Here is a 26,207-nt window from a genome sequence, read left to right on the forward strand (position 1 = left end):
TAATAAACAAATACGATACTCTATCTAATCGTATATAGTTTTATTTTATTTCATTTTTTTAATCCACAATGTGCAACCTAGATTGCAGAAATATTTTAATATAGACAAAAATTTACATATGATTCAATCGGTTGTTTGAGCAGCATAACTTCAGGACGATCGTTAAGGGACCGAAAAACCAACCTATACATTTTGCCAACACCAATACTAATTTTAGACATATTTTGTCATCACCTTGCAAGCAATAAGGTTCCAAACCAAAACAACCAACCTAAACCTCAACAGCCCACCTTCGACAAACACCTTGTAAGGGTGCAACAAAGCCTTCCCAAAAAGAAGATAGTATATAGTTTTATTTTATTGTTATATGATTTTATTTTGGGGCAACAATTATCTATTTTATTGTGATTATCTGTCCTGTAAAAAATGAAACAATAATGACTAATATTTTTTAGATTTATTTATTTATTTAAAGTTAAATATGTATAATTTATTGTAAATAATTTTAAAAATATTTTAAAAACTAAATATTTTTTATCATTATAATAACTACATAATTTTCACTACAAAAATCATCATTATAAAAAAGGATTTAAAATTATATTTTATTTTAGCTAAAAAGTTTGTGATATCCTCATCTTCAACCTAATAATGATAAGCAATAAAATGCTTTTGTGATCAAGGGTGGCAGCCTTGAAACACCTCCAACTAGTCAGTGATTAGGAAATAGTATTTTGTACATATTATTTAAGAAGTTCAAGTGGATAGCTTTACAAAATGAAGCATGAAGACCTTGTAAAGGAAAATCGTCTTATTCATAAGACTTCGCGATTTCCCTCACAAGCACCCAAGCAAAGCATAAAGGATAAGATGTAGTAGTAAAGACAAAAAATTGATATGCTATCCACTCATTCTTATAGTCAAGGAATGAAAACTTTTAAGAGCACATTGCATTCTGAAGCCTTGATCATAATATTGATGTTATACAGAAACTCATGGAGATCTCTTATGCATCTATCTATAACATCTGTTAGAAGAAAGACAATGGAGATGATGAGTAACATATCCCATCATCATCATCAAGACAACTTGAAGGGAGCACGATTGCATACTTATGAATCACAATACGGATGCCATACAAAAGTATACTTGTCATAATTCTTATATGCATCAATCATCCATCAATCGAAGAAGAGGTAAAAGATCGAAGATAGTCAAAATCTTATTAATAGATTCGATAAAGCAAAATAACAAGTCTGCAAGATTATCACCATCAAATGATTTGGATCAAGTGCTCAACACTTACTATCGCTGGATAAGGAAGATTCGACTATCCATGTCAAAGGAGCGAGTTCGAGTTTAAGACCGATGGGAAAAACAATATAGATTAAGGCCTTAACAAGACCGATCAGCAACTAACCATTCCATTGGTTAGTTATGCAAATAATAATAAAATAACTCCTATCAACAATGCTTAATTAATCCTTAACAAATGATCATAAAAAGGTGCGATTAGAGGATATGTCCATTCCAAGAAGAGATACAACCCATCGATCCCATAAGATATTTAATGAGGACCAAATGCTCATTCCAAAGAGCATCAGATTTTGTCTTTATTTCTTATTTGTATCCATATTTGAATCTGTTCAATCGAGCATTTGCCTTTGGCATCAAACAGGTTGCATAATTCAAGAGATGAATCAGAAATGGCACTAACCATATTGCATATTTCCCAAGACCAAATCAGAAACAGCAATCACCCTTTATCGCTATAAGCAATAGGAGAAAGATTATCAACGTATTGTTATTGCCATATCAGAGACAGCACTATGTACTATATAGCATTATTGCTATCAACAGAAGGAGGTTCATTGCATAACTCATATTGACATATCAGGAATAGTAGAGATCTCTCTATTTTCAGATTGGAACATTTTACCGTTGCATAATTTCCAAAGCTATATCAGTGACAGCACAAAAACTTCATCCAATCAGTAAGAGTTACATATTGCAGATTTGATAATACAATATCATATATTAATATTAATATTATTTCGGAATTGATATATGTTTTTAACAGACCATCAATTGTCATTCTATTAAATGGTATTTATTATCAGCAATATAATATTCATAAGGATTTTGTGTTTTGGTAAGGAAGAAGTCTCTTGCAATTGATTTTTAAGTTAATTGTTCCCTTATTCCTTAGAATATACATGAGGGGACAATACAAAATTTAATTGTAGAACTCACTTGTATTATTAAAAATATTAAGGAATAAACTTAATTAAATAGTGGCATAAACACTATGTTAGTACTTCTATAGTGATTTTTATGTTCTTGATAAGTCAACAAATAATTTGAAAAACTTATTATTATGGATTTTAATATAGGATGAACTTACAAAATGGTCCAACTACTTTACAACAATTTTAAAAAGTAATAAATGAGGTAGGGCTAGAGGTGGAGCCTTCGTAGTGAGAGGCTCGCCATCGAGAAGCTACGACATTGTTGACAAATTTGCCTCATCCCTGCACTCGAGTTGCTTTCCGAACAAGCTTCGACTATTGAATTGTGCTTTACGAGGCTTCTTCAAATGACTTGCACTTTGATGTCTTTTACCTAGCCACAGATCCTGCATCTGCGAGGTCAGCCTTGGACGTCACCTTTGCTTATAGTGCATTAATGAACTGATTAATTAACAGGCGAATGCCATTTATAATTAATGTGTTCATTAATAAACTTGCACTCAATAGTTGCTAGAAAATTCCGAGCTCAAAAAATATTAAAGAAAAAACTTAATTAAATAGTGGTATAAACACTATGTTAGTACTTTTATAGTAACTGTTATGTAATTGATTAGTCAACCAATGATTTGAAAATCTTATTATTATGGATGTTAATTTAGGATAAACTTACAAAATGGAATCTGATGTAAACATTTTTAAATATCAAATTGAACATTGTAAAGGTAAATGCTCCTTGTTTCCCCTCTCCCAATGAATGGTTTTAAAAGTAAAGCTTCCATTTATCCAAACATTGAATAAAATCCCTTTTGTTACCATCACCATTATATGAATGTTGACCTCTTTCTTATTTATATTTATATTATAATCAACTCACATAATTTGTTTTAAGTATAAAAACTATAAAAGCTAGGTTAAATTGTCCAAGGGGTCGAGCTTAACTGGTTAAAACACTGGGTTCTCATTGTGGAGACCCAAGTTCAATTCCCAATAGGGACATCTAAAGTGGAATACTAAGTTGTGACTCTTGGCCTTCCATAGGATGGGGAAGGTCTTGGTGTCAATCTAATCAAACATAATAATAATAATAATAATTCAAAGATATGTAATGGGGATGGGGCTCCAGTCAAAAGCTATTCAGGCTTCGGCCAATTACTGATAAAAAAAAAAAAAGCTAGGTTAAATTATAATAATAGTATAATATAGTATAATAATAATGTAATGTTATAATATAATATTTTTTATAATAAATTAGAATCATAATATAATAAAAATATTAAAATTTTAAAACACTATAATATATAATTGTTATGTGTTTTATAACAAAGATAATATAAGATCATATAATAATAAGACAATATTAATGATAAGATAATAATATCGTAATGTTAATATAATAAAAATGATTATAATATAAGATGATATAATAATGATACTATATTAACTAAATATAATGATATCATAATGATAATATAATAAAATATAATATATTAATTGTTATGTGTATTATAATAAATATAATATAATAACAAGATAATATTAACTATAATTTAAATGTTGTAATTCTTGATTAAAAATTGGATTTTTTGGATATATAAATGAAATGGTTAAATAACATTAAATGTGGTATTCATGTTTATTTATAAACATAGTTGTCTACATGAATCTTAAGGATAAATAAATAAGACAATTAAATAACATTAAATGTGGTATTGACTTCTATTTATAAGAAGTTGTCTCTTAAGGATGTTAATTTTTAAATAATTTAATACATAAACATTTCCTTTAAGATTTGTACCCTCCAATTTATTATTTAAAATATATTTTACTATTGGTGTAACCATTGCATCATGTTCGGTGCAAGTGCTAGTAACAATTCTTATGTAACTTAAAGTTGAAGTAACCACAAGCCAACTACTCATAACACAATACACATTATAGGGTTAGGGGCATAGCATTGCCCCCTCTTTACGAAACCATTGTCCTCAATTCTAACTTTGCCTCTTTCTTCTTCTACATCTCTTTTTATTCAATTTTTGCTTCTTCTTTTTGTTGTTTCTTATTCTTCTTGTTCTTTCTCTTGCTCTTGCTCTTGTTCTTGTTTTTGCTCTTGTTCTTGCTCTTGCTCTGACTCTTGCTCTTGTTCTTTCTTTTGCTCTTGCTCTTGCTCATGTTCTTTCTCTTGTTCTTGTTCTATTAATTCTTGTTCTTTTTTTTGTTCTTGTTCTTGTTCTTTTTCTTTTTCTTCTTCTTTTGCTACTTCTTGTTGTGAAGAAGTTCCAACAAAATAATTTTGCAATAAATCACACAAATGAAATTAAAATGATCTAAATTTTTAACTGTAACTTACCAGGGTTTTGATGTTACTTTCCCAAAAAAATATCCAAGAAATTACCTTTATTTGCAACCTTGAGAGCAAATTTGTTAGAAACTCTAATTCTGCAATAAATCACTTAATTTTTCTCTACTTTCTCAAAAGAAATTACCATATACTCTTCAATGACTTTCCCAAAAAACCCTTTAAATATTAGGAATAAATTCGCTCAGATCTAAGAGATATATGTTTTCCAAAACAATTCGGTTGAAACTCTAATTTGACAATAAATCCCTTAATGCTACTCCAATTCCTCAAAAAATTGGATTATAGATGCTTTGATACATTTTTCAAAAACCCTTTAAAATCTGTCAAAAATTAGTCAAAGAGATATGCATTTCACAAAATGGCCTCCAAAATTGAAAAAAAATGCCTAGCCTCCAATACTGTCACCTTGCATTGCCCGCAGAGGGTGACTCCACCATGCATTGCCTGCAGAGGGTCGAAGATGCAACTTAATGCATCACTGAGATTGAGACTCCCTCTCAGTCATAGCTGGATTCTCCACAATTCCAAGCCTATCTTTGAAGTATTCAAACTTCACACGAGCAAGGGGGGCTTGGTGAGAATGTCTGCAACCTGCTCATCTGTGCTGACATATTTCAGTTGTAAGGCACCTCTTTGTACCATATCACGTACATAGTGATAGTGAGTTTCCACATGTTTTGATTTGTCATGAAACATAGGATTAGCAGACATTTTAATACAACTTTGATTATCACAATTAATAACTATGGGTTCCCAAGGTTGTCCAAACAACCCAGCAAGAAGCTTTCGAAGCCACACTGCTTCTCTCGATGCAACACTCGATGCAATATACTCAGCTTCTACAGTACTTAAGGCTACCGAGGACCGTTTCCTACTGGCCCAAGAAATCATAGCAGAACCCAAACTGAAACAAATACCTGAAGTGCTCTTCCTATTGGTAACACTTCCTGCCCAATCAGAATCTGAGTAGCCTTCCAAGGTAACGGTAGTGTTGATTGGATACTTTAGCCCATAGCCAACCGTTCCACGCAAATATCTCAGAATATGTTTGGCTGCAACAAGGTGAACATGCTTTGGCTTGTTCATAAATTGGTTGAGTGCACTCACTGCATAACAGATGTCTAGTCTAGTGTTAACTAGATACATCAATGATCCAATCAACTGCCTGTACTCAGAAGGATCTGCAAAATCAGAGTTAGCTGTAGATAAACTCAATTTCTTCAAGTTTGTTTCTATAGGAGTAGACATAGGTTTGCAATCCAACATTCCAAATCTCCTCAAAATATCAACAGTATATTTTCCTTGACTTAGAATAATTTCATTAGGTCTTTGCCACACTTCTAACCCTAGAAAGTAATGCATTAGACCTAGATCCTTCATTTCAAATTCAGTAGCTAATTCTTTCTTACACCTAATGATGAGACTATCTTCACCAGTTAGGAATAAATCATCCACATATAAAACCAGAATTAGCATTTCACCATTAAGTACTTTAAAGTAAAGGTTAGCATCAGCATCATTCTTACAAAACCCTAAGCTAACCAAGTGCTTATCAATTCTTTCATACCAAGCTCGAGGAGCTTGCTTGAGGCCGTAAAGAGATTTCTTTAATTTGCATACATGTGATTCTCTATTATGAGTTTCATATCCTTCTGGTTGCTTAATATAGACTTCTTCCTCAATGACACCATTAAGGAAAGCAGTCTTTACATCCATCTGATGTAACTTCCAACCCGTAGCTGCAGCAATGGTCATAATAGTTCTAATAGAAGTATATCTAGCAAAAGGAGCAAATGTTTCTTCATAATCTCTACCTTCCTTTTGAGAAAAATCACGAGCTACAAATCTAGCTTTATATTTCTCTATACTACCATCAGCAGCATGTTTAATTTTAAACAATCATTTAGAAGAAACAACAGACTTACCTTTAGGTCTAGGTACAATATCCCAGACATCATTCTTGATGATGGATTGATACTCTTTGTCCATAGCTAATTTCCATGCTTGCTGGTTCATAGCTTCTTCTATGCTGGATGGTTTAGTCTCAATGATGTTGCACATCATTGCAACATAGTTGGAGAACTTCTGAGGTCTCCTACTTTCTCTGAAGGTGCCACTAGAAGCTGCAAACTTTTCTGCTTCTTGAATTGTGCTCCTAACCCAAATTGGTCTTTTCTTGCTAACTGCAATATCATTAGGTCCATTAGTTGGATCTAGAGGCTCAGGAGGATCACCATGCTCAATAGGTTCGGGAGGCTCAGTAGACTTATTCCGAATCTCAGGGTTAGTATCAATATCCATGTTTTGATTATTATTAACCTCTTTATCATCATTGACAAGGGAACCTTTAGATTTCTTAAAAGCAATATTTTCTTCAAACATAACATCTCTACATACCTCAATATACCTTTGTCCTGGAATGTAGATACAAAATGCTTTGGAGGATTCACTGTATCCAACAAGGATACCTTTCTTCCCGGATGGCTCTAGCTTGGTTCTCTTTTCCTTTGGCACATGAACATAGATAGGACTTCCAAAAATCCTTAGGTGATTGATATCCGGTTTGATTCCAGTGAAGGCCTCTTTAGGAGTCATGTTCTTCAGGACATGGTGAGGGCATTTGTTCTGAATGTATACTGCAGTCTTGGATGCTTCGGCCCATAAGGAAGTCTGCAAATCTTGATCATGAGTCATTTCTTTAGATGCTTCAACAATGGCTCTATTCTTTCATTCAGCCACACCATTTTGCTGAGGATTGTAGGGAATGCAAAACTCCCTCTTAATTCCTGTCTCTACACAAAATTCATTGAAACTACTTGAGGTGTATTCACCTCCATTGTCAGATCTTAACACTTTAATCCTTTTACCAAACATATTTTCAACTAGGGCTTTAAATTCTTTAAACCTACTTAGCACTTCATCAGATTCTTTAGATTTTAGAAAGTAAATCCAAGTCTTTCTAGAAAAATCATCTATAAATGTAACATAGTATAGATATCCGCTAGATGAAGGAACATACATGGGTCCACATAGATCAGAATGAACAAGTGCTAATTTTTCCTTAGCTCTTTTTTCACTTTTATGAAAAGGACTCTTAGTGTTCTTACCTAATGGACAACCTTTGCAAGTATCATCATGAAAATAATTAAGTTTAGGCATACCTTTAACCATCTTTTCAAGTGAGGGAAGTGCCTGAAAGTGAAGGTGGCCAAGCCTTCTATGCCATAGCTCGCTAGATTCAGGAGCTTCATGGATGAGTGCTCGAACATGATTAGTTGAAAGCTTATACAAACTATCATATTTATTTCCAATAACATGAACAGATTTAAAACTAGATTTATTAGGCCAAGCAAGTACTTTACCCTCAGAAAATGCTATTTGATAACCTTTATTTTCTAGGGCAGAAATAGAGATTAAATTTCTTTTTAATTCCAGGAACAAATAAAATATCACTAACATGCAAGGAGATACCAAATTCCAAATTTAAGGAAGTATTGCCAAAACCTCTTACCGAATACTAAGCATCATCACCAATTACCACATGAAGATTGGACTCTTTCTCCATTAAGTCTGAGAGGTGCTCCCGGTATCCCGTGATATGTCTGGATGCACCGCTGTCTATCAACCAAGTGTTGCTGTCAGTTGGCACATGGCTAGATAAGGCAGAAATGAAGAGGAAGTCTTCGTTATCCTTCGAATCTGCAACTTCATTCAAGTTTGCTTCTCCTTGCTTGGACAGATTCTGACATTCTTTAGCATAGTGTCCAAACTTATCACATCTGAAGCAACGGACACGTGAAATATCCCTTGGCTTCTTCCTTGAATCGTAAGCACCAGGAGATCTGAAGTCTATCTCTCTTTTGAAGTTGTTCTTCTTCCAATGATCACCCTTTCTTTTGACATGTTGAGATGCAAGCACATGATGGTCACCTCCATGAGTGCCTTTGGGCATTCCTCTTGCAGCTAGGCGAGATTCCTCTTGAATGCAATTAGACCGGAGGCGATCAAAAGAGGGAAATTCAGCTCTTCCGCTTATGCTTTGAATAAATGGATCCCAAGAATCAGGGAGACCATTTAATGCAATCATGACAATATCCTTGTCCACTACTTCACTTCCAATGGAGCTGAGCTAGTCCTTCAATTCTGAAATTTTCATGAAGAAGGACATGAGTGAATCTCCCTTGCTCATCTTGATTTGAAAGAAGTTGCTGCCTTAGAGTAAAAGCTCGGATGATGTTATTGATTTCAAACATTCCTTCAAGGTGTTTGAACATCTCCTTGGCTGAAGGTAACTTGGAGATGACTGGAACAAGATGATCCTTCACAGAATCAATTAGAAACTTCTTTGCCTTAAGAGCATTCTTCTTGAACGGCTTTAACTCATTTGGATCTGAGGGTTCAAGCAAATCCTTGTCTTCCACAAACTGTAACAGCTCAACCTCTTCAAGGGCAAGAAGAATACGAACTTTCCAAGAAGTAAAGTTGAGAGCACCATCAAGTCTGTCCTCAACCTTCAATCCTATAACCATCTTGCAAAAATTAAAACAACAAACTGAAAGTGAAGGATAACCAATAATCTGATTACTTTATAATGAACCTAAAGCTCTGATACCGTGTTAATTTTATGTTAATTTTTATCAGACTTGATAGCAAATAACTAAATCCACACAATGAACACATAGATCACAAGGGTACCCTGGGAAAACCTGCCTCTTGGAGGTGAAAAACCCAGCAACAAATCTTAATCTATATTACACACTAATCAGTTTACAACTTTTCTTTTAACAATTGAAGCAGCATGTAAATCAGAAACAGCAGTATGACGATTCTGAACTAGGGTACGAACAATAGTATAAACTTATCTGCAATATCAAAGAAGACTGTTCGCTATCTTGCAGACCATGCGCTGATCATGAAAGTCAATTTGCTGATCAAGAATGTGATTCGCTGCCCCCTTACTTGGTTCGCTGTTCATCAAATTGGATCGCTGCCTTAAGTATTTGATTCGCTGCTACTGGAGAGATAATTCAGTGATTATATGCTGAAAGGAATTCACTGATGGCAGATCGCATATATGCAGAGATCATTTGTTGATGATGATGGTGTTGTAATGCATCAATGTGCCTTTGTTATATACAAGACACAAGTCTTCTTATCTCTTAAGTCGGCCTTGTATCTTGCTGCCAAAACAATTCAAATACATATGAGTTTTACCGCCTAGATTGGGCCTACCCTATTTACAAGTTACATGAGTTTAGGCACAACCCTATTACATAAGTGATCGCTCAATTACATATTTGTTTTACCGCCCAAATTGGGCCTACCTTATTTACAAGTTACAATAAAACAATTTTGGGCCTGGCCCAATGTAGATACATTTGTTCATATAATCCAATCTAGCTATTGGTTTTCAACACTGTGGTAGAGTACTCCAGCAGCGTATGGAAGGTCCTAGGTTTGAGTGCTAGCTAGTCCATGTCTCAACATGGTATCAGAGCCAAGTCCAGACTTGGAGCCCCAAGCATACGAGAGATGTGGCTTAAGGGGGGGTGTTGGTGTTGGAAATAAGCCACACCCGGACCGATGATGGACTGATCCAAGAGGGGCCAGTAGCTCAGTGGTAGAGCACTCCAGCAGCATATGGAAGGTCCTAGGTTCGAGTCCTAGCTGGTCCATGTCTCAACACCATGTCCTTTACCTGTCCCATTCCCTTTGTTCCAAACTAAAAAAGTTTTGTAGCCATCAAAATTTGAAACCTGACAACTGTCATGCTCATGTGTTTCAACAAAGATGATAATATCCTTCCCTTTTTCTATGGACCCCACCTTGGGACCTCTTCTCCAAGGATAACCTCTGCAGTTCCAATTCACTACACTTAAGCAATCCCGTGGGGCCCCTAATTCCTATTTCTTATTCAAGAAGTGCTCCCTAATCTGTGCTTTCCCGTTCTTCAACCATGCCCACTTTCCTTCATTTCTTGTTGTCTTAACTTTGTTCCACTCCTTACTTTGTTCCTCCTGCTGCGCAAAAGTCAGATCTTCATGTAGATAGAATTGTGAACCTCTAAGTAGCCTTCTATTTCCGAGGGTCATGATTTTATCCTCTATGCTTCTCAAAGTAACTCTTATATGTCTATCTTTGCCTCCGTCTATCTTCCTTCCTACCCTATTTGCTTGTTGAATATTCCTTGTCCATTCCAACTTATCTCTGAGAAAGTCTCTAACTAGAATGTCGGTTCTCTCCTTTTCTCCAAAGTCTTTGATTCCTTTGATAATGATGTTTGCTGCCTTACCATGTTTGTCTTGTTCTTCCTTTATCTGTATTTTGATTTGGTGCTCAATGATACCTTTTTGTTTGTTTGTTGATCCATTTACCACTTGTGATTCCTTTGATAATGATGTTTGCTGCCTTACCATGTTTGTCTTGTTCTTCCTTTATCTGTATTTTGATTTGGTGCTCAATGATACCTTTTTGTTTGTTTGTTGATCCATTTACCACTTGTGACCAAGATTTAGCCTCTTCTATCTGCTCCCTTAATTTAGACTCTTTAGTTTCCAAGTCAGCTAAAGTTAGCTGAATTTCTTTCGCTTGTGTCATGTCCTCTCCCTCTATCAATTCAGATCCTCTATCCTTAATTAATTTCAATTGTTCTAGTTCCCGTTTTATGGTTTCCAACTCTTGTTGTCCTGTTTCCATTTTGGTCTGCATGTCTGAGATTTGTTCTTTAAGGTTTTTGTTCTCTCTCTATTTTGCTTGTATACTCTATTGCTTCGTATACTTTGTTCTCCTCTTCCTAATTCCTTGCTTCTAGAACCTCGAGCATCTTTTTTACTTCCATAAGCTCCTCCACATATAACTCAGATGACCATAATAATCGTGAAGTTGGGCTATAAAAAATCTTTTTGCCTTGCCTATCTTCTATGATGTCCTCTTTATTTGCTGTGTATACTTCTGCCTGAACCAAATTAGATTTGGAAATCCCATTAACATCTGCTTGTTCTTTTAACCTTATCTTATTGTTCTCATTCCCTTCCTGCCCCTCTTGCTCCATGCTAGTTTGCAGCGTCTTGTCATAGAAAATGTTCACCCTCGGCCAAATCATTGCAAATCGTTTCTTGTTTGCCTTAACCTTCGAATTTGTCTACATCTTAGTATACCTCTATACTGTTTTGCATTCACTAGTATCAATCTTTCGTCTGTGTTGCTTGCCTGTCCCTGGAGAAAATCTGAGCCTGTAGGTTACTACTTGCCCCCACCACAAACCCTAGATGATACAAAAAATTACTTCCCACTAAAAAGTGGGACCCCTTCCCACTGTCTTGTTGACAAACTACTGTTAAATTTCCCTTTGTTTTACCACTGAGGGACCCCATGATGGTTTGATATTACTTCCTAGTGTTTTTGCAAAGTATGTTTTATGCTTGTAATTTGGGTCAGTTGTGATTTGGTATTGGACGGAATGTTGCATTAAATCAATATAAAAGTGTAGGATTGAGAGACTAAAACTGTAAGATATGGTTACGAATAAGATATTGTACCTGAAACTTCAGATTATATTTTGTTGAAAATTCTGAGTCTGCCCCAGTTGGTAAATGTTATAGATTCCTCTTTTCATCCACTGACTGTAGGGCCCTTGCCTATTCGGTTCTCTGCCACTGCTCATGGTGCATGCCTGCCTGCTTCACGGTGCCCTGCCTGCTCACGGTGCATTCACGGTTCCCTATCCAGTTGTCTGCCACTGCTCACGGTGCCTGTCTGCCTGCTTCACAGTGCTCACAGTGAATATCAGTTGCTTCACTGCGAAGGAAGCCATAAACTTATGCGCTGTTCTCGAGGTTACTTGGAACCCACATGTCACCTCAATATCATCAAAAGGAGCACACCTTCTAGGCATGGGCTCATACCATTTTGTATTTAATGCATAGGCTGCTAAAATGAAGTGGAGTGCTCATAGTGTTCCACCTCTGCATGACAATGGGCTTAATATACTCCTCATATAAGTCCAAATTCTAATCCTTAGCCAAATTACTTGTTTCATCTTTTGAATCATTTTGTCAAAAGTCTCATATATCTCTCCAAGATTAGGAGAGTCCATATTAACATATCTAATGACATCTACAACATGCGAGATGATGGAGCAAACATATCTACAAGTGTAAAAAAAGATTATAAATAAGAATAAGATTAAAGAATAAGAGTAAGTTAATTGACAACTAGGAAACTTAGAAACTTTGAAAAATACAACAATAAAATTAAAATATTAAAATCAGAATTTTTTTAATAAAATCTGAAAATCCGCAATGTGTTACCTCATAGTGGACCACCAATCATCATCAATGATCCTTTATTTGATGGCTTTTCCTTCAACAATGCTTGCATTAGGCTATCTATGCCACTCTACATTCACCACCATCGACTGTAGAGCATCATACAACTCAATCCTCCTCGCTAACATAATGATGTAACTAACGTATCTTGTCTCCACAAGATTAAGAAACTCCTTTGAAAAACAACTAAAGTGAGCAAGTGAGGTGTGATGGTTGCAAATGAGCATTTGAATATTTCTACCTTGTGCCACCACCTCCTTTACCTAATCTAATTTCACTATGTCCTTCAATGCATTATTCAATGCATGAACGCAACAAGGAGTCCAAAAGATATGCTTGTAAGCACCCTACACCATCAAGCCAGCCAACTTGCACACGTGTTGAATTAGTGATCACCTAAACAACATTTGAGGCCCCAACCTCCTCTTTGGTCTCTCTCAAAATGCTCTCAAAATGATAAACTGAAAGTCTACATCCTTGCGTTTCCCTGAACAATCAATGGCATTAAGAAAATAAGAGCTAGTTGTGCATGTGACTGATGTTGATGAGTGGCTGATGTCTAATATCAGCTCACCCATCCATCACAATAGAACAATTTGTCCTCATCCAAGTACGCTTCATGTCCTCCATCACCAAACTCACTTTAGAATATGTTGTGTATAGTTTATGATCTCTAGGGGGTACAAAAGAGGAACCAACATTAGCTATATCTTTGACCTTTTTCTTGAAATAAGAAGAATGGGCCACATGAAATGGGATAGCATGGGCATAAAAAAATTCACCAACGGATGTCTCTATCATTTCCCATGCTTGCACATTGAACATATTTGAAATTGTCAGCTGCACATTATCACTAGCCTTCCTCTTTCCTTTTTTGACATCCACACCATGAATAGTAGTAGCACTGTGTTGACGTGTCTGAAATCGCATCACTACGGTTCCATCCGGCCAACGCAGAATAGAATACTAAGAATCCTATCCTCTCTTGAAATAAGGAAATCCCTAGTGTTGTTTTTTATTTGATCAATGGGGATTACCTCAATGTTTCGGTTGTCAGGTCTTGACTGCAAGATAACTTAGTGGTTTGATGTGTTTTGCTGGAAACACAAAGGGGACTTAAGGTTAGATGAACAACTTTCGAGTGAGTTCCCTAAAGTTTAACATTCTTATATCGATTGATTTCAATTGGGTTGATACTAACTCAGCTTGACTGTGTGGTTTCTTCTTGGTAAAAAGAAAGAAAAAAGAGGAAAGGGGAAAAGAGATAGAGAAAATCTGATTAATTAACTAAGATAACATGTTCAGGAAAATAGACAGAAACCTCCAAATAACCAGATCTAACATTATCAGCTACTCAAGCACAATGCTGAAAAAATCTAGTGCTATCTTCAAGGAGAACTAAATTTTCATGCTACTAAACATAAATGCAGAATTTTAACATTCATTCACTTAATGTTTAACGACCGAACTGAGCATATAAGTGGGTTCAGACTAACCATGCAAGGGGAATGACAATTAGGCAGTCCTTAATGGTATGAACACCAAGGCTTCTATCAAATGTTTATCCTAAAAATACTATCTGAAAATAAAAGACATAATAGAATAATTAAATGGTGAAGAAGGAGACCATGCACTCACAAAGAAATGAAACAACCTTAATTTCCATTAATCCTGCATAAATTTCGCCAGAGCTTTTGCAACAATCTTAGACTTATTACAAAAATAAGGGAAAACCAGTCCCTTTAAATAGAGTTTCAGAATTAGATGAATGGCCAAGATTTAAACAAAACAAGTGGCCCAGATTCATCTATACAAAATAGTACCCATGCCCATAAATAGGAGGTAAATATCAACAACCACCCAAAGAGGAACAATAACTACCTAAAAAAGGTAATTAATAACTACCAACAGCAGCCCAAAAAGTGCATATGCACAGAGCTCAAAATTTACAGCTGACTTGGCAGTTAAACATGAACTTTATGGCCAAAAGTGCCTTTTTAGATTTTAAAAGAAATATGTATATTATGAAGGCACTTTTTCCTCTTCAGCTGTAGATCCTTTTTCCAGAAATTCATCCTCGGCACTCAAATAGTCTTTCCGGAGGTCCCGACCTGCTGTACGTTCTGCACGAACATACTCTTGAAACCTGATGCACAACTGGAACAGCACCGTGAACTGAGGCATAGGAGGATGACGTATCTTATATTGCATGCCTTCTAGATGACGATCTACGTGCTTTAAACCATCTTTCCAATTGGACCGATGAGCCTCAAAACACAAAATGTCTGAATGTAATTTATTGGCAAAATTCAGGTCCTCCGTGGAGTAGGCGATCTTGTCCACTCTCAATCTATCCTCCCAGACCAGGTGCATTATGGCATCGGTCAAACTATTTTTCCAACCCAAAACCATTGATTAGAGGATTGTTCCACCAAGGTCCTTCATGTCCTTCAAAATTTCCTCGCATTCTGCCTACTCTTTGTCAATGGTATCTTTTGTTTCGCTCTTCATGGTGATGGTCCAGTACCATTCTTTAAAAGTGTTGATGTTATATGGATCAAGAATGGCGGACAATGTAGGAATTTGTGCATGGGTTCAGAAAAGAGCTTTCATGAGGGGAAGAGTTGTAGCAGTGACCTCATGAGCCCTAAGGCATTCCCGCTTCACCTCGAGCATCTTGACCAAAATGGCCTCTCGATGGTGGGCCATTTCCTTTACATCTTCAATGATTAGCTCTCCCCTCTCTTTAATGCTTTGAATCCATTCCTTGACAGCCACGACAGTATCTCGTACTCCTTCAAACTCTGTGGTTGTCCTTTGCGCCAATGTTGATGGGGGAACATGAGATTCGGGGGCATTATGCAATAGTCTCAACAAGTGATCAACGCACCCCTCGACTTGCTCAGCACGAACTTGATACATGTTTCTCTCAGCAATTATCTCTTCAAGTTGCCTGAGCATGTTTTACACAGAGTCCTTGAACTTCTCCCTTTCCTGTTCTTCGGTGGCTCGTCCAATCGGGACGCTTGTGATGCTATAATTAGCCAGTGTAACTTGATCTGCTGGCTTATCGACAGGCAGGGTGGCGATATGGATGGTACGGTTCCTTTGTTTATCCCTGGTTATTCGGGAATAGTCCTTAGGCTTTTTCTTCCCTTTGGACTTTGTTCCCCCTATGCGAGAGAAAATGTCCTCCAAGTTGATAGGTGGCTGCTTTTCGCTAAGCTCGAGCAACTAACCAATCTTGAGGTATGGTCTGCCCGGATGCTATGGTCAAATTCCCACTCTGCTCCTTAAATGTTTCAGTTGGTTCATTGCATATCTGTAACTGATCTGTTACAGGAGGAGTTGAGTAAGTGTCAAGTGCTTTGCTTGCAGCTGAATTCTCTCCTACTTCGCTAAACAACTGTCTGGGATCTCCATGTGATGGTTGTTCCTCAGTTCTATCAGGCTCGTGGGTCTCATCTACCCTTTGCTCTCCTTCAACAGTGGTGTCATCTTTGCCGATACTATGCAGTTGCAATTCGTGCCGACTCCCTTGGGTGAGTTCATGCACATCAATCCCTTGATTGGACGAAATTTCTCCTTCCTCAACTTGATTTTCAAGTTCGCCAGACTCAATAACCCTCACCTCTGTATTTAGCTTGTCTTGTGCCGGAGGATCATCAGCTTCAAATGCATCAACATCGCTCTGGGAAGGCGGAGCAGGTATATAATCAAGTTCAATTACATCATCATCGAAACTGGGGTCTTTTGATGATGAAGTGACCTCTGGTCTCCTAATAGGGATCTTCTCCCTTCTAGTCCTTTTAGACGTCCGAGTCCCTGCTAGCTTTGGCCTTCTTCCTTTTTTCGGGCTTCTCAACCTCCTCCTTTGGCGCACTTGAGGTTCCCTCATCTTCAAAGGACTGAGAATCAAGACTACCCATCATATGGTAGGTGAATTGGACTCCTTCATGAATTAGCCGCTCAATCTGTTGGTGTAATGACTGATCGGTGTACCTTCCTGGGGCTGCCATAACTGCCTCAAAATCAGTGATTGGATCCTGTGACCAATCAATGCTCAGCAAGAAATGCCTTACTGCCTCAAACTCCCGAACTTGTAAGCAATTTCCGGAATCTATTACCTGATCTGGGACCCAACGGTATTCATAAAGTCGCATTTGCTGCACACTTAACCTTGAATATTCGCATTGTCGGACCTCATAGTCATCAGAACAATTCTTCCCATAGTCTTCAATTGATTCCTTTGCTCTGTAGCACCTGCCGTAGGCTCTTTTCGCCAGATTGTCATAATCAAAACATTTCCTTGGGAAATGTTCCTGTAGGCCATAAGAGGCTAACTCAACAAGTGACTCATCGGCATGTGCTGGATTCTTTAAATGGACATCGAGGTTACCTAAAAATCATAGGGAAGGCGAATCCGGACTGCTTCTTATCTTTGAGTAAACTGTTCGCCGAATGTGCCTACCTTGCAACTTCCAGAAGAATTACTTTGTCGGTTGGATAGCGTGGAAGTCGGAAAGGAGTACCTTCAAAGCCAGCTATTCGGATATAGGAGAACCTTGGGAACTGAATAAACCAGGTACCATACCTTTGTACCAAAATGGTAGCTTGCTCTGAGAGCCTTATGTGTAATCCCCCTTGCATCAGCCTAACTAGGCGCATTGTGAAGGCGTCATTGACACGCTCATACTGACCAATTGTATAAGCAGGGTTGTTCTTTTCCCTCTGAGCTATGTCATGATAATGTAGTTGCGGATAGCAATTGTACACCTTTACCTAATTGGGCCCGTTCCCAATTTCACCTTTCTTGATCAACCCTGGCAGTGGCTGGTGTCGGGCGAACATATGGACTAGATAAGATGTCATGGTGAAGTACTTTTTCTCTTCAAGTTCGACCAACTGGGTATGGATATTGTCACTTATGATCTAGGCCCAGTCGAACTTGGATTTCTCGGCGAAGACCTGCTCTGTAAAATAGAACATCCACTCTTCAAAAAAGCTAGATTGGGGGAGTCCCATAACCTAGCTAAGCAAGGTGACCATATCTCCATGCTCATTGTGAAAGTGACTTTTAGGGGTCTTTTTCCCAATTCTAATGCGTGGAGGTCTTCTCTCCTTATACCACTCCTCATTTATTAATGTCTTGCATTTGGTAGGGTTCATATCATATGCCACCTGCGCTTCATCTATGGTTGTTGCTATGGGGTTATCTGGGAAGGGGATGTCGAATGCGTCGCCAATGGCCTCAGGAGTGAAGGCAGCTAGGACCATATTCTCAAGAACCACTAATCTGGTATTTGGCTAATAATGTCGGGCAACCTCAACTACCAGCTCATAATTCTGCACTGATGGAGGAAATCCTGCTGCGTGGGCGATACCACTTTCCATCATCCGCCTAGGCTTGCCATAGGCGTTAGGGGAAAATACCCTGTCTTTGAAGTCCTTAATATCAATGTGGCCTAGGTCAGTATCGCCTACGTTTTCCCATATGCTTTGGACCTTTGATTCCCTCAGTCCTCCCCTCTGGTGCTGATATTTCATCTTCTCGCCTTTGCGAGGGATGTCTGATTTAGAAGCTCGGGACGTTTCGGCTGCACCAGGTGTCTTTGAGGACTCTACTGCAGATTTAGGCATCTATCCTGCACAACCGGACGCAGATTACGAGACAAGATGAAGGAAACAAAACAGGTTAGATAAAAGGGATACGTTAGCACACAAGGATTAATTGAAAACCAAATTTGAAGAAAGCATGATACTTCAGCGAAAGGGCTTGATTAATTTGGACATGAAACATTATTAAGCTCTTTGATTAAAAATTTTACTATTCATCTTCGGTTCAAGGACTTAGGCAATTTTGATTGCTAAATTTGCACTTAGTCTTTCAAGTTCAGTTTTCAAAAATGGATGAGGTTTAAGATTCCCTAAGTCTGAAAAATGCATTCTTGGTTAACTTTTGGGACAGACTCTGATTTTAACTGCTTTGCCTGATGCCTTTCAAACGGGAAAAGATGTAGTTCAAAGACTTAATCATTTAATCAATTTTGCATAAACACATCTAACCAATTTTGCATGCATTTTAAACGATTCCAAGGGAGACACATTAAGCTTACCTAGCAAAATATGGTGTAAATCCGCACAAATCCGGCCTGCAGGATTGATTTCCCTTGAAATTTGAAAAATGCCCCCCTTTCCTATGCCTTACGCTTTTTGGAAAAGACAAATGCACAGCTCGCAATTTTGTGGAATGGTAGGGTTTCTGCAATTTTCAAATTCTAACGCTTAACCCTCTATCTCTTTCTACGCTGAAGTTGGGGAGAAGAATACCCTCTTTGAAGACTTATACTCCGCGTTTTACCTTGGTTGGAATTTTGGGATTTTTGCTTCTACTGCGAGCTCTATACTTTGCGATTTTCAAATTCTGTGAACCTTTCAAACTCCGTGATTTCCAAATGGCAAACTTCAGGGGTTTTACATCTTGCAAATCTTAATCTCTGTGATTTCTATGGCGTCGAGCTTGGTCGTTATGGTTCTCTCCGCAAACTTTCAAACTCCTGCGTTTTAACTATGTCGCTGCCTAAAATGGGGGTTTTGCATCTTCGCAAGGATTTAAGGTTTTGCGATTTACGCTTCACGCGAATTTCGGTGTTTTCATACCTTTGCAAACACTAAAAAATCTCGCCCTCTATGCACATTGCGAACTTTGGGGGGGTTTGAGAGCGATTGCAAAGTTTACATACTTCAGTATGTCGCCTTATTGCCGAACTTCGGCATTTGAGGATGGTTTGCAAACTTTAAATATTTCCCTTAGATGCCTAACTTCAGCAAATGAGAGGCCTTTTCAAACTTTAAACATTGCGATTTCGCCTTAGTTGAAACTTCGGCGATTTTGCACTTTATGCAAACTTTAAACATTTTTCGCAATTCTCCTTTAGATGCCGAACTTCTGCGCTTAGTTGGTTTTTTCAAACTTTATAAAAAATCGGGATTTTAGAGCCTTTTATCGAACTTTGGCGAAATAGAGTCTTTCAAACTATCAAAAAAAATCGCGCTGAATGCTATTATGGCGAACTTCAGGGGTCTGAAGGCATTTTGAAAACTTTAAAAACTTTTAACACTTACGCCTTCTACGGCGAACTTCGGGATTTTCAGACCCTTTGCAAAGTTTATATCGCGATTTTAGAGCCTTTTGAAAACTTGAAAAGTTTCGCAATTTACCCATTATTAGCGAATTTCGGGATTTGAGAGCACTTTGCAAACTTTTTTTTTTAAAACTTCACGATTCTCCTCCTTAGTGCGCATTTTGTGATTTGAGAGCTTTTCGCGAAGTTTTGTCATTTAACATATTTGGGGGATTTTGCAAGCTTCTGCCATTTCTCACCTCACTTAGGCGGTTTTACAAGTTTAAGCGATCTTTTGAAATTTTAACGCCCGAGCGTTAAACTCACCTCGCGGATTCCCAGGCTTACGCTCATGACATCATCATCTTTTGGACTGATTATGGACACACTCAAAAAAAGACGTGAGACACCCTGCGCAGAACTCAACAGGGCGAAGGCGAAAAGACCAAAAAGAAGGGGACCCTATCGGCGACAGGGAGCGTGTGCAATGCACAACACACTGGATGACATAGGCTGAAACATAGATGGTTGTGAAGGAAATTGCATTGGCATGGGCACAATTTTAGTTTTACACTTGTTTTTTGCCTCGATATGTAATCTATAACACTCTTTCTTCTCATGCTCCTTTATGTTTTCACAAAAATTAACTTCATTGCCCGAAACACCTAAGAAAGGAGACCACACCCTTTTGTAACCTCCTCTAAAATCAGTATTGCATATGTGACATAACCACACCCTACTCCCTCCTAAGATTTTCTTTTTGACATTTTTGGCATGAACAAGGCAAAGAAGAGGTTTTTGGGGGTTAAAAGGGCCTTGTTCATAGGGTTCCAAGGTATCCAAAGGGCACTCAAATCGGTTTTGTGGATGTTTTTCTTCACCACTCCCACCCCGAGTTACATTTATTTCATTCCAACTTCTTCCCCTTCTTGATCACTACAATCATAGCAAATGCTGCTGATTTTATGTGTGTAATGTAAGTTTGAAGTACTGAAATATGAGAAAAAAAAATAAGACATTTATAGCCATTTGCCATTTCTTCTTTAAAGATTAAAACTTAGAAAAAAATTGAAAACAAAAACAAAACAAAAACAAGGGTTCACTCACACTATTTTCAGCTTACTCCAGAAATTCAAATATTAGATGAATGTGTGTAATGTAAGTTTGAAGTACTGAAATATGAGAAAAATAAATCAGACATTTATAGCCATTTGTCATTTCTTCTCTAAATATTAAAACTTAGAAAAAAATTGAAAACAAAAACCTAAAAAAAAACAAGGGTTCACTCACACTATTTTCAGCTTACTCCAGAAATTCAAATATTAGATGAACAAGATCTTGCTGCTGTTACTATCACACTATCTTCAGCTGCTCACAAAAATAGCTTCAAATTTTAAAGCTTCAAATCTTGCAAATCCACACATACGTCCACTTCCAACCAAATGGCGGCAATGAGAAATGACAAATGAGAAAATGACTCAAAGAAAGGTTTTTATGTTTTAACCTATGTAGGGCGACCTAGAAGGTGTGGTTCCACTAAAAATGTATTAAAATCTAAGAAGGGTTTTTTTTGGTTATTTTTATGTTTGACGTGTGGGGACATCCAATCGTCCCCAGGACAGTTGAGGGACATCTGAGACATCCCTGGCCATCCCTGGGACGGACGGATGTCCCTGCATGTCTCCAGTCGCGTCCCTACTTACAAGAAACGTCCCCTACTTTTATTTGCGAATTGGAAACACCAAGGAAACATTTCCTCACGTCCCTCCATCCCCGGACACGTACCCGTCCTTGCAAGACCTTATGTATGAATTGAAGGGAAAAGGTCGGGCTTCTACATTGTATGCACATGATTGCTAAGGCGGAAATTACCAATGCACGTGCATTGACTAGTGGAGATTTGCTATCCCTATGCATTGGGAGGCAGGGATTTGAAGTGATTGTGTATTCCCTAGCGGAGATTTGAGATAGCCATGCAATGCACGACAGAATTGATGTATGCATGCATTGGTGAGGGGGAATTTAGTGTTCTCATGGATAGATTGAAGGGCAGAAATTGTAAGATGTGCACAAAGCATCAAGGTCGGAAATTAGCATTGCTTATGCATTGGTTATAGAAGTGAAACCTAAGAGTGTTGTAATATTGGGCAAAATTGCAAGGAAACCTTGCAATTCCACCCCAAAATAATCAAAGCACCTATTACTCCTTCAATTCTTATTCACAACAATTGTTACAACATCTTACATTACGATGACTACGCAAAAAAATTTTTTGCACTTTGACAATTGTGACAACATTTTGCAATATTTGTCAACATTGACAACATGACAAGATTTTAAGAACTTTGATAATTTCACCCTTACCTCTTAATTTTATCACCCACTCAAGGATTCTGGACTTGAAACTAGAGATTAGAAAATCGCCACAAACTCGCCAAACTCGGCGAGTCCGAGCCCGAGGCATGCTTGCCGAGTCTTTGGAGCTCGGACTTGGGCTCGACCGAGTTTGGTGAGCAAACTCGCCAGACTCGCCTAAACTCGCCAAATCGGCGAGTCCAGTGCCTGAAACTCGGCTACTGGTTGGGTTAAGTAAAATGACCAAAAAAAACATTTTAAAAAGTTTTTTTTAAAAAAATGGTCTCGTCTTTGTTCACTACAACCTCCGCCTAAGAATGAGAAAAATTAGGGTTACAACATGTCAGCCAATAGAAAAATAACACCCGACACCTTTATTAAATAATAAGTTTTTTTGGCCTCGCAGGGCGCTGCCCCCAAACCCCCGTCGATAGAAGTAGGGAAAATTTAACCTCCAAGTCTGACACTGATTGGATCGACTAGGTAGATATAGAGGTTGAGACTGTAGCCATGGCAGAGGAGGAGCGGAGAGCATGAGCATAGACAGGAGATTCACAGGCAGATAGGGACACGGATGTTCCTGATGTTGGTGAGCATGGCATGGTGTCACGAGGAGCGGCTATGGCTGTTTAATCATCTAGGACCTACCTTAGACGCCTTCGTAGGGGGCCAGGGCCGGAGGGTGCAGCCATGCAGGCTCCTCTGAGCCATCGGCTTATAGTTGTATTTACCTTTGGTATTTGTATGAAACATTTGATGATGATCATATGATGACATGGATTTTGTATTCCATGAGTTTTGTAATATTGTATACATTTGACAATATTTATATATCTATGTTTGTTATTTCCTTCAGCTACAATTTGCGTTTATGCTTATTTGATTGATGTATACTTGTGTATGTAATCAAATGAGCCGAGTTTGATGATGTTATTGTGTCTTTAAGGTGTATACAATAAAGGGTGCCTGAAACAAGTTTTTAATCTTTAAAAATCTCTAAATTTCCTGAGTTTTTTACTTTTCCGAGTCCAGACGAGTTTGACTCCGAGTTCTGAGTCCGAGTCCGATTTGGCCTTGCCAAGTCTGAGTCCCATTTCTTTGCTTGAAACCAATGAATTCTTGACTTGACCTCACCTATTTGACCCAAGACTCTCCCCATCTTGGACTGACAAGACATATCCTTCTCATAAGAAAAAGGCAAAATTGTCGCCAAGCTATGACAACTAAACAAAAACACTAAGCTATCCAGCGAAAAGAGGGGTCCCCATTTGCAATGGTGTGATGTGTGAAACTGTTACAACGGGACTAGTTATCATCATTGAACAGTGTTGATAAATAGCAGTGTAGCATAAAAAAATTATACCTTCGCATTGCATGTTGTCATAAAAATTATTTTAGAAAACATGGTGCATGCATTTTGGCCTCTTTTCATTCCAAACAAAGATGTTGCAGCCTTTGTAACCTATCCATGTATGCACCCTGTTCAATAATCATACTATTTATACTTCAAATGATTTACATGGCAGATAATAAGAGTACTTGGAAGTATTCACTTACTTGAGGTTGGTAGCATTGCTTTTAATGGATTTTAGATTCTCGAGCTGTCCAAATAGTTTGTTAGTTACAATCAAATAAAATGATGTTTTTTTTTCATATGAATTTCCGATAAATGTAGCATCAACCCTAATGGGTTACAACTAAATGAATGGAAGTATAGTATGGAGTTGATTCTATAAACATTGATTACATTAACTACGACTGTTCAATGTAAAACATACATAGGTTCTAAGATTTATTTTCATGTTTCATAATTACATCCTTCAAAGCATGGTGATTTCATTTGTTTGTAGGGTGGATTGGGCTAGTTAGCTGGTCTTGATTTATTTGGGATTGGCTGTAACTTATATCCCAAATCTAGAGAAAAATCATATTTATGAAATTTAATTTATATCTTTGCTTGAGGAAAAGTCATTGATGGTATTTGATTGCCAGGTATCAGGCCTTATTCATTTGTTTTGAAATTGCTACGACTTATCAAACTTGAAGTTATGTTCAAAGTTGTTATGAAGATTGAATGGAGTGTTTTGAGCCTTTTAGCTTTTCTTAATTTATTTAGAAGTTTGTATTTATGTCATCTACAGGTCTGGAAAATGCGCACAGGTGCACGCATCATGACACTAAAATGTGCAAAAGGTTGTCAGTTATTGCAGCCGGCTTGCAAGTTGACATGCTTATCATCAGATACATCTGATTATATTCCTTCACAGGTGTATTTACTGAATGGAGATTCTGGACAAATAGTAGTATTGAATCCGTCCATGCAGCCATCTTCAATCTGAGTGCATTTCAAAAAGAAAAAAAATCTGATACTGATTTTTTTTTAATTGTTAGACAGAACGAAAATGCAATAGCTATGGTAAATGATCCAATTAACAAACTGATTGCTAGCCACAGAAACTTGTGACCACATATTATAGCTTATTTCACCATTCAAAATGATGTAAATACGCTTACTCTAAAATGTACAATTGAAAGTGAATCTCAGATATTGATGGTTTATTTTGGTCTCCTATGTCCTTTTTGAAGCCTGTTTCTATGCAGTTTAGATGAAGTTTTCATTTAGCTCCTGTCACCTGTAACAAGTATTTTGATATCCTTTTAAAAGTATTGTTTCTTCATTCTGTTCAATCATCTAAATTTGCAGAAGAATTGTTTTATTACTCTTCTGTAAACATTACATAATGACAGCAACATAGAATTTTGATGGTGAATTCAAGTATTGAATTACCTTGTTTCCATGGAAATCCATAAATTACACACATATCATTTTCAATAAGATGTCCTTATTGGCTTGAAAATCCGCAACGATATGAAATTTTATTGACGGGGTGGACATTTTAAATGCACTTCCAGAATCAGTGATATTTTAAGTTTCTTGCTACTTCAATTGGTTGCCATTATTTTCTTCTCTGTATTTGACTAATGCAAGAAGCCTATTGTGACATTTTCACACATCACCCCATTGCAACTGGGGACCCCCACTGTTTCTCTTTTTAGGTAGATGTTTTGCTTAGATTGTCTTGGCTTAACAATAATTTCCTGGTTTTAACCTTTGCTTGTGAGAGGGTGTTGTATTAAGATTAATGTTGCCAAAGTTGTCATGAAGCAAGAAATGTCATCAAAGAATGCAAAAAGATGCCAAATTGCGAGGAAGTCATCTAGAACACTAAGTTGTCCAAGTGGTTGCAAGCTAATGTGAATTATGTGATGACAGATGAAAAGTCCTTTTGGAGGTTGATTTTCCACTCCTGGGGGTTTGAATTGAAGAAATTGATGTTGAAAATCCATTTAGTCCCTATGGAAGTTCAATCTCCACTAAGCAAAAATAGGGATCATTTTGTCCCTATGAGGTTCAGTTCTTCACTCCAAGCCTAATAATCAACTTACCTAAGGGGGATTACGTCAAAAGTAAGGACAAAAATAGGGATCAATTTGTCCCTATGGAGGTCGAATGTCCACTCTTCAAGGCATTGAAAAGACTAAAGTAAAAAATTCATAGGGGCAAATCAAGGAAAGTCGTGGATCAAAAGGTCCCCACGCACATCGATTTTCCACCCTCTTCATCATGTGGATTAAACTCAAAGAGAAATTCATAAGGACAAGGTAACAAAAAATAGGGACTAAATTTGTCCCTATCCCTATTGAATCTCCACTAGACAAAGTACCTAGCAAGCTTTGAGCAAAAAGTAGGGACTGATCTGTCCCTATACATATCAAATTTCCACTTGAAGGT

General features: G+C 37.4%; 1 protein-coding gene across 2 annotated transcripts in view; it reads left to right on the plus strand.

The window, feature by feature from the left end:
• The window catches only part of LOC131029663 (uncharacterized), a 99,647-nt gene that overhangs the window by 42,494 nt on the left and 30,946 nt on the right, over positions 1 to 26,207 (plus strand). The window contains exon 8 of one of the 2 annotated variants that reach the window (XM_057960251.2): positions 24,556 to 24,984. The exons of the other annotated variant lie outside the window; for it this stretch is intronic. Within the exon in view, the coding sequence (XP_057816234.1) occupies positions 24,556 to 24,753 (198 nt within the window). The 3' untranslated portion in view covers positions 24,754 to 24,984. Of the gene's footprint in view, positions 1 to 24,555; positions 24,985 to 26,207 lie in introns of those variants that run through there. 2 annotated transcript variants of the gene reach the window in all.

The sequence above is a fragment of the Cryptomeria japonica genome, chromosome 7 (genome assembly GCF_030272615.1).
Source record: "Cryptomeria japonica chromosome 7, Sugi_1.0, whole genome shotgun sequence".
NCBI classification, from domain to species: domain Eukaryota; kingdom Viridiplantae; phylum Streptophyta; class Pinopsida; order Cupressales; family Cupressaceae; genus Cryptomeria; species Cryptomeria japonica.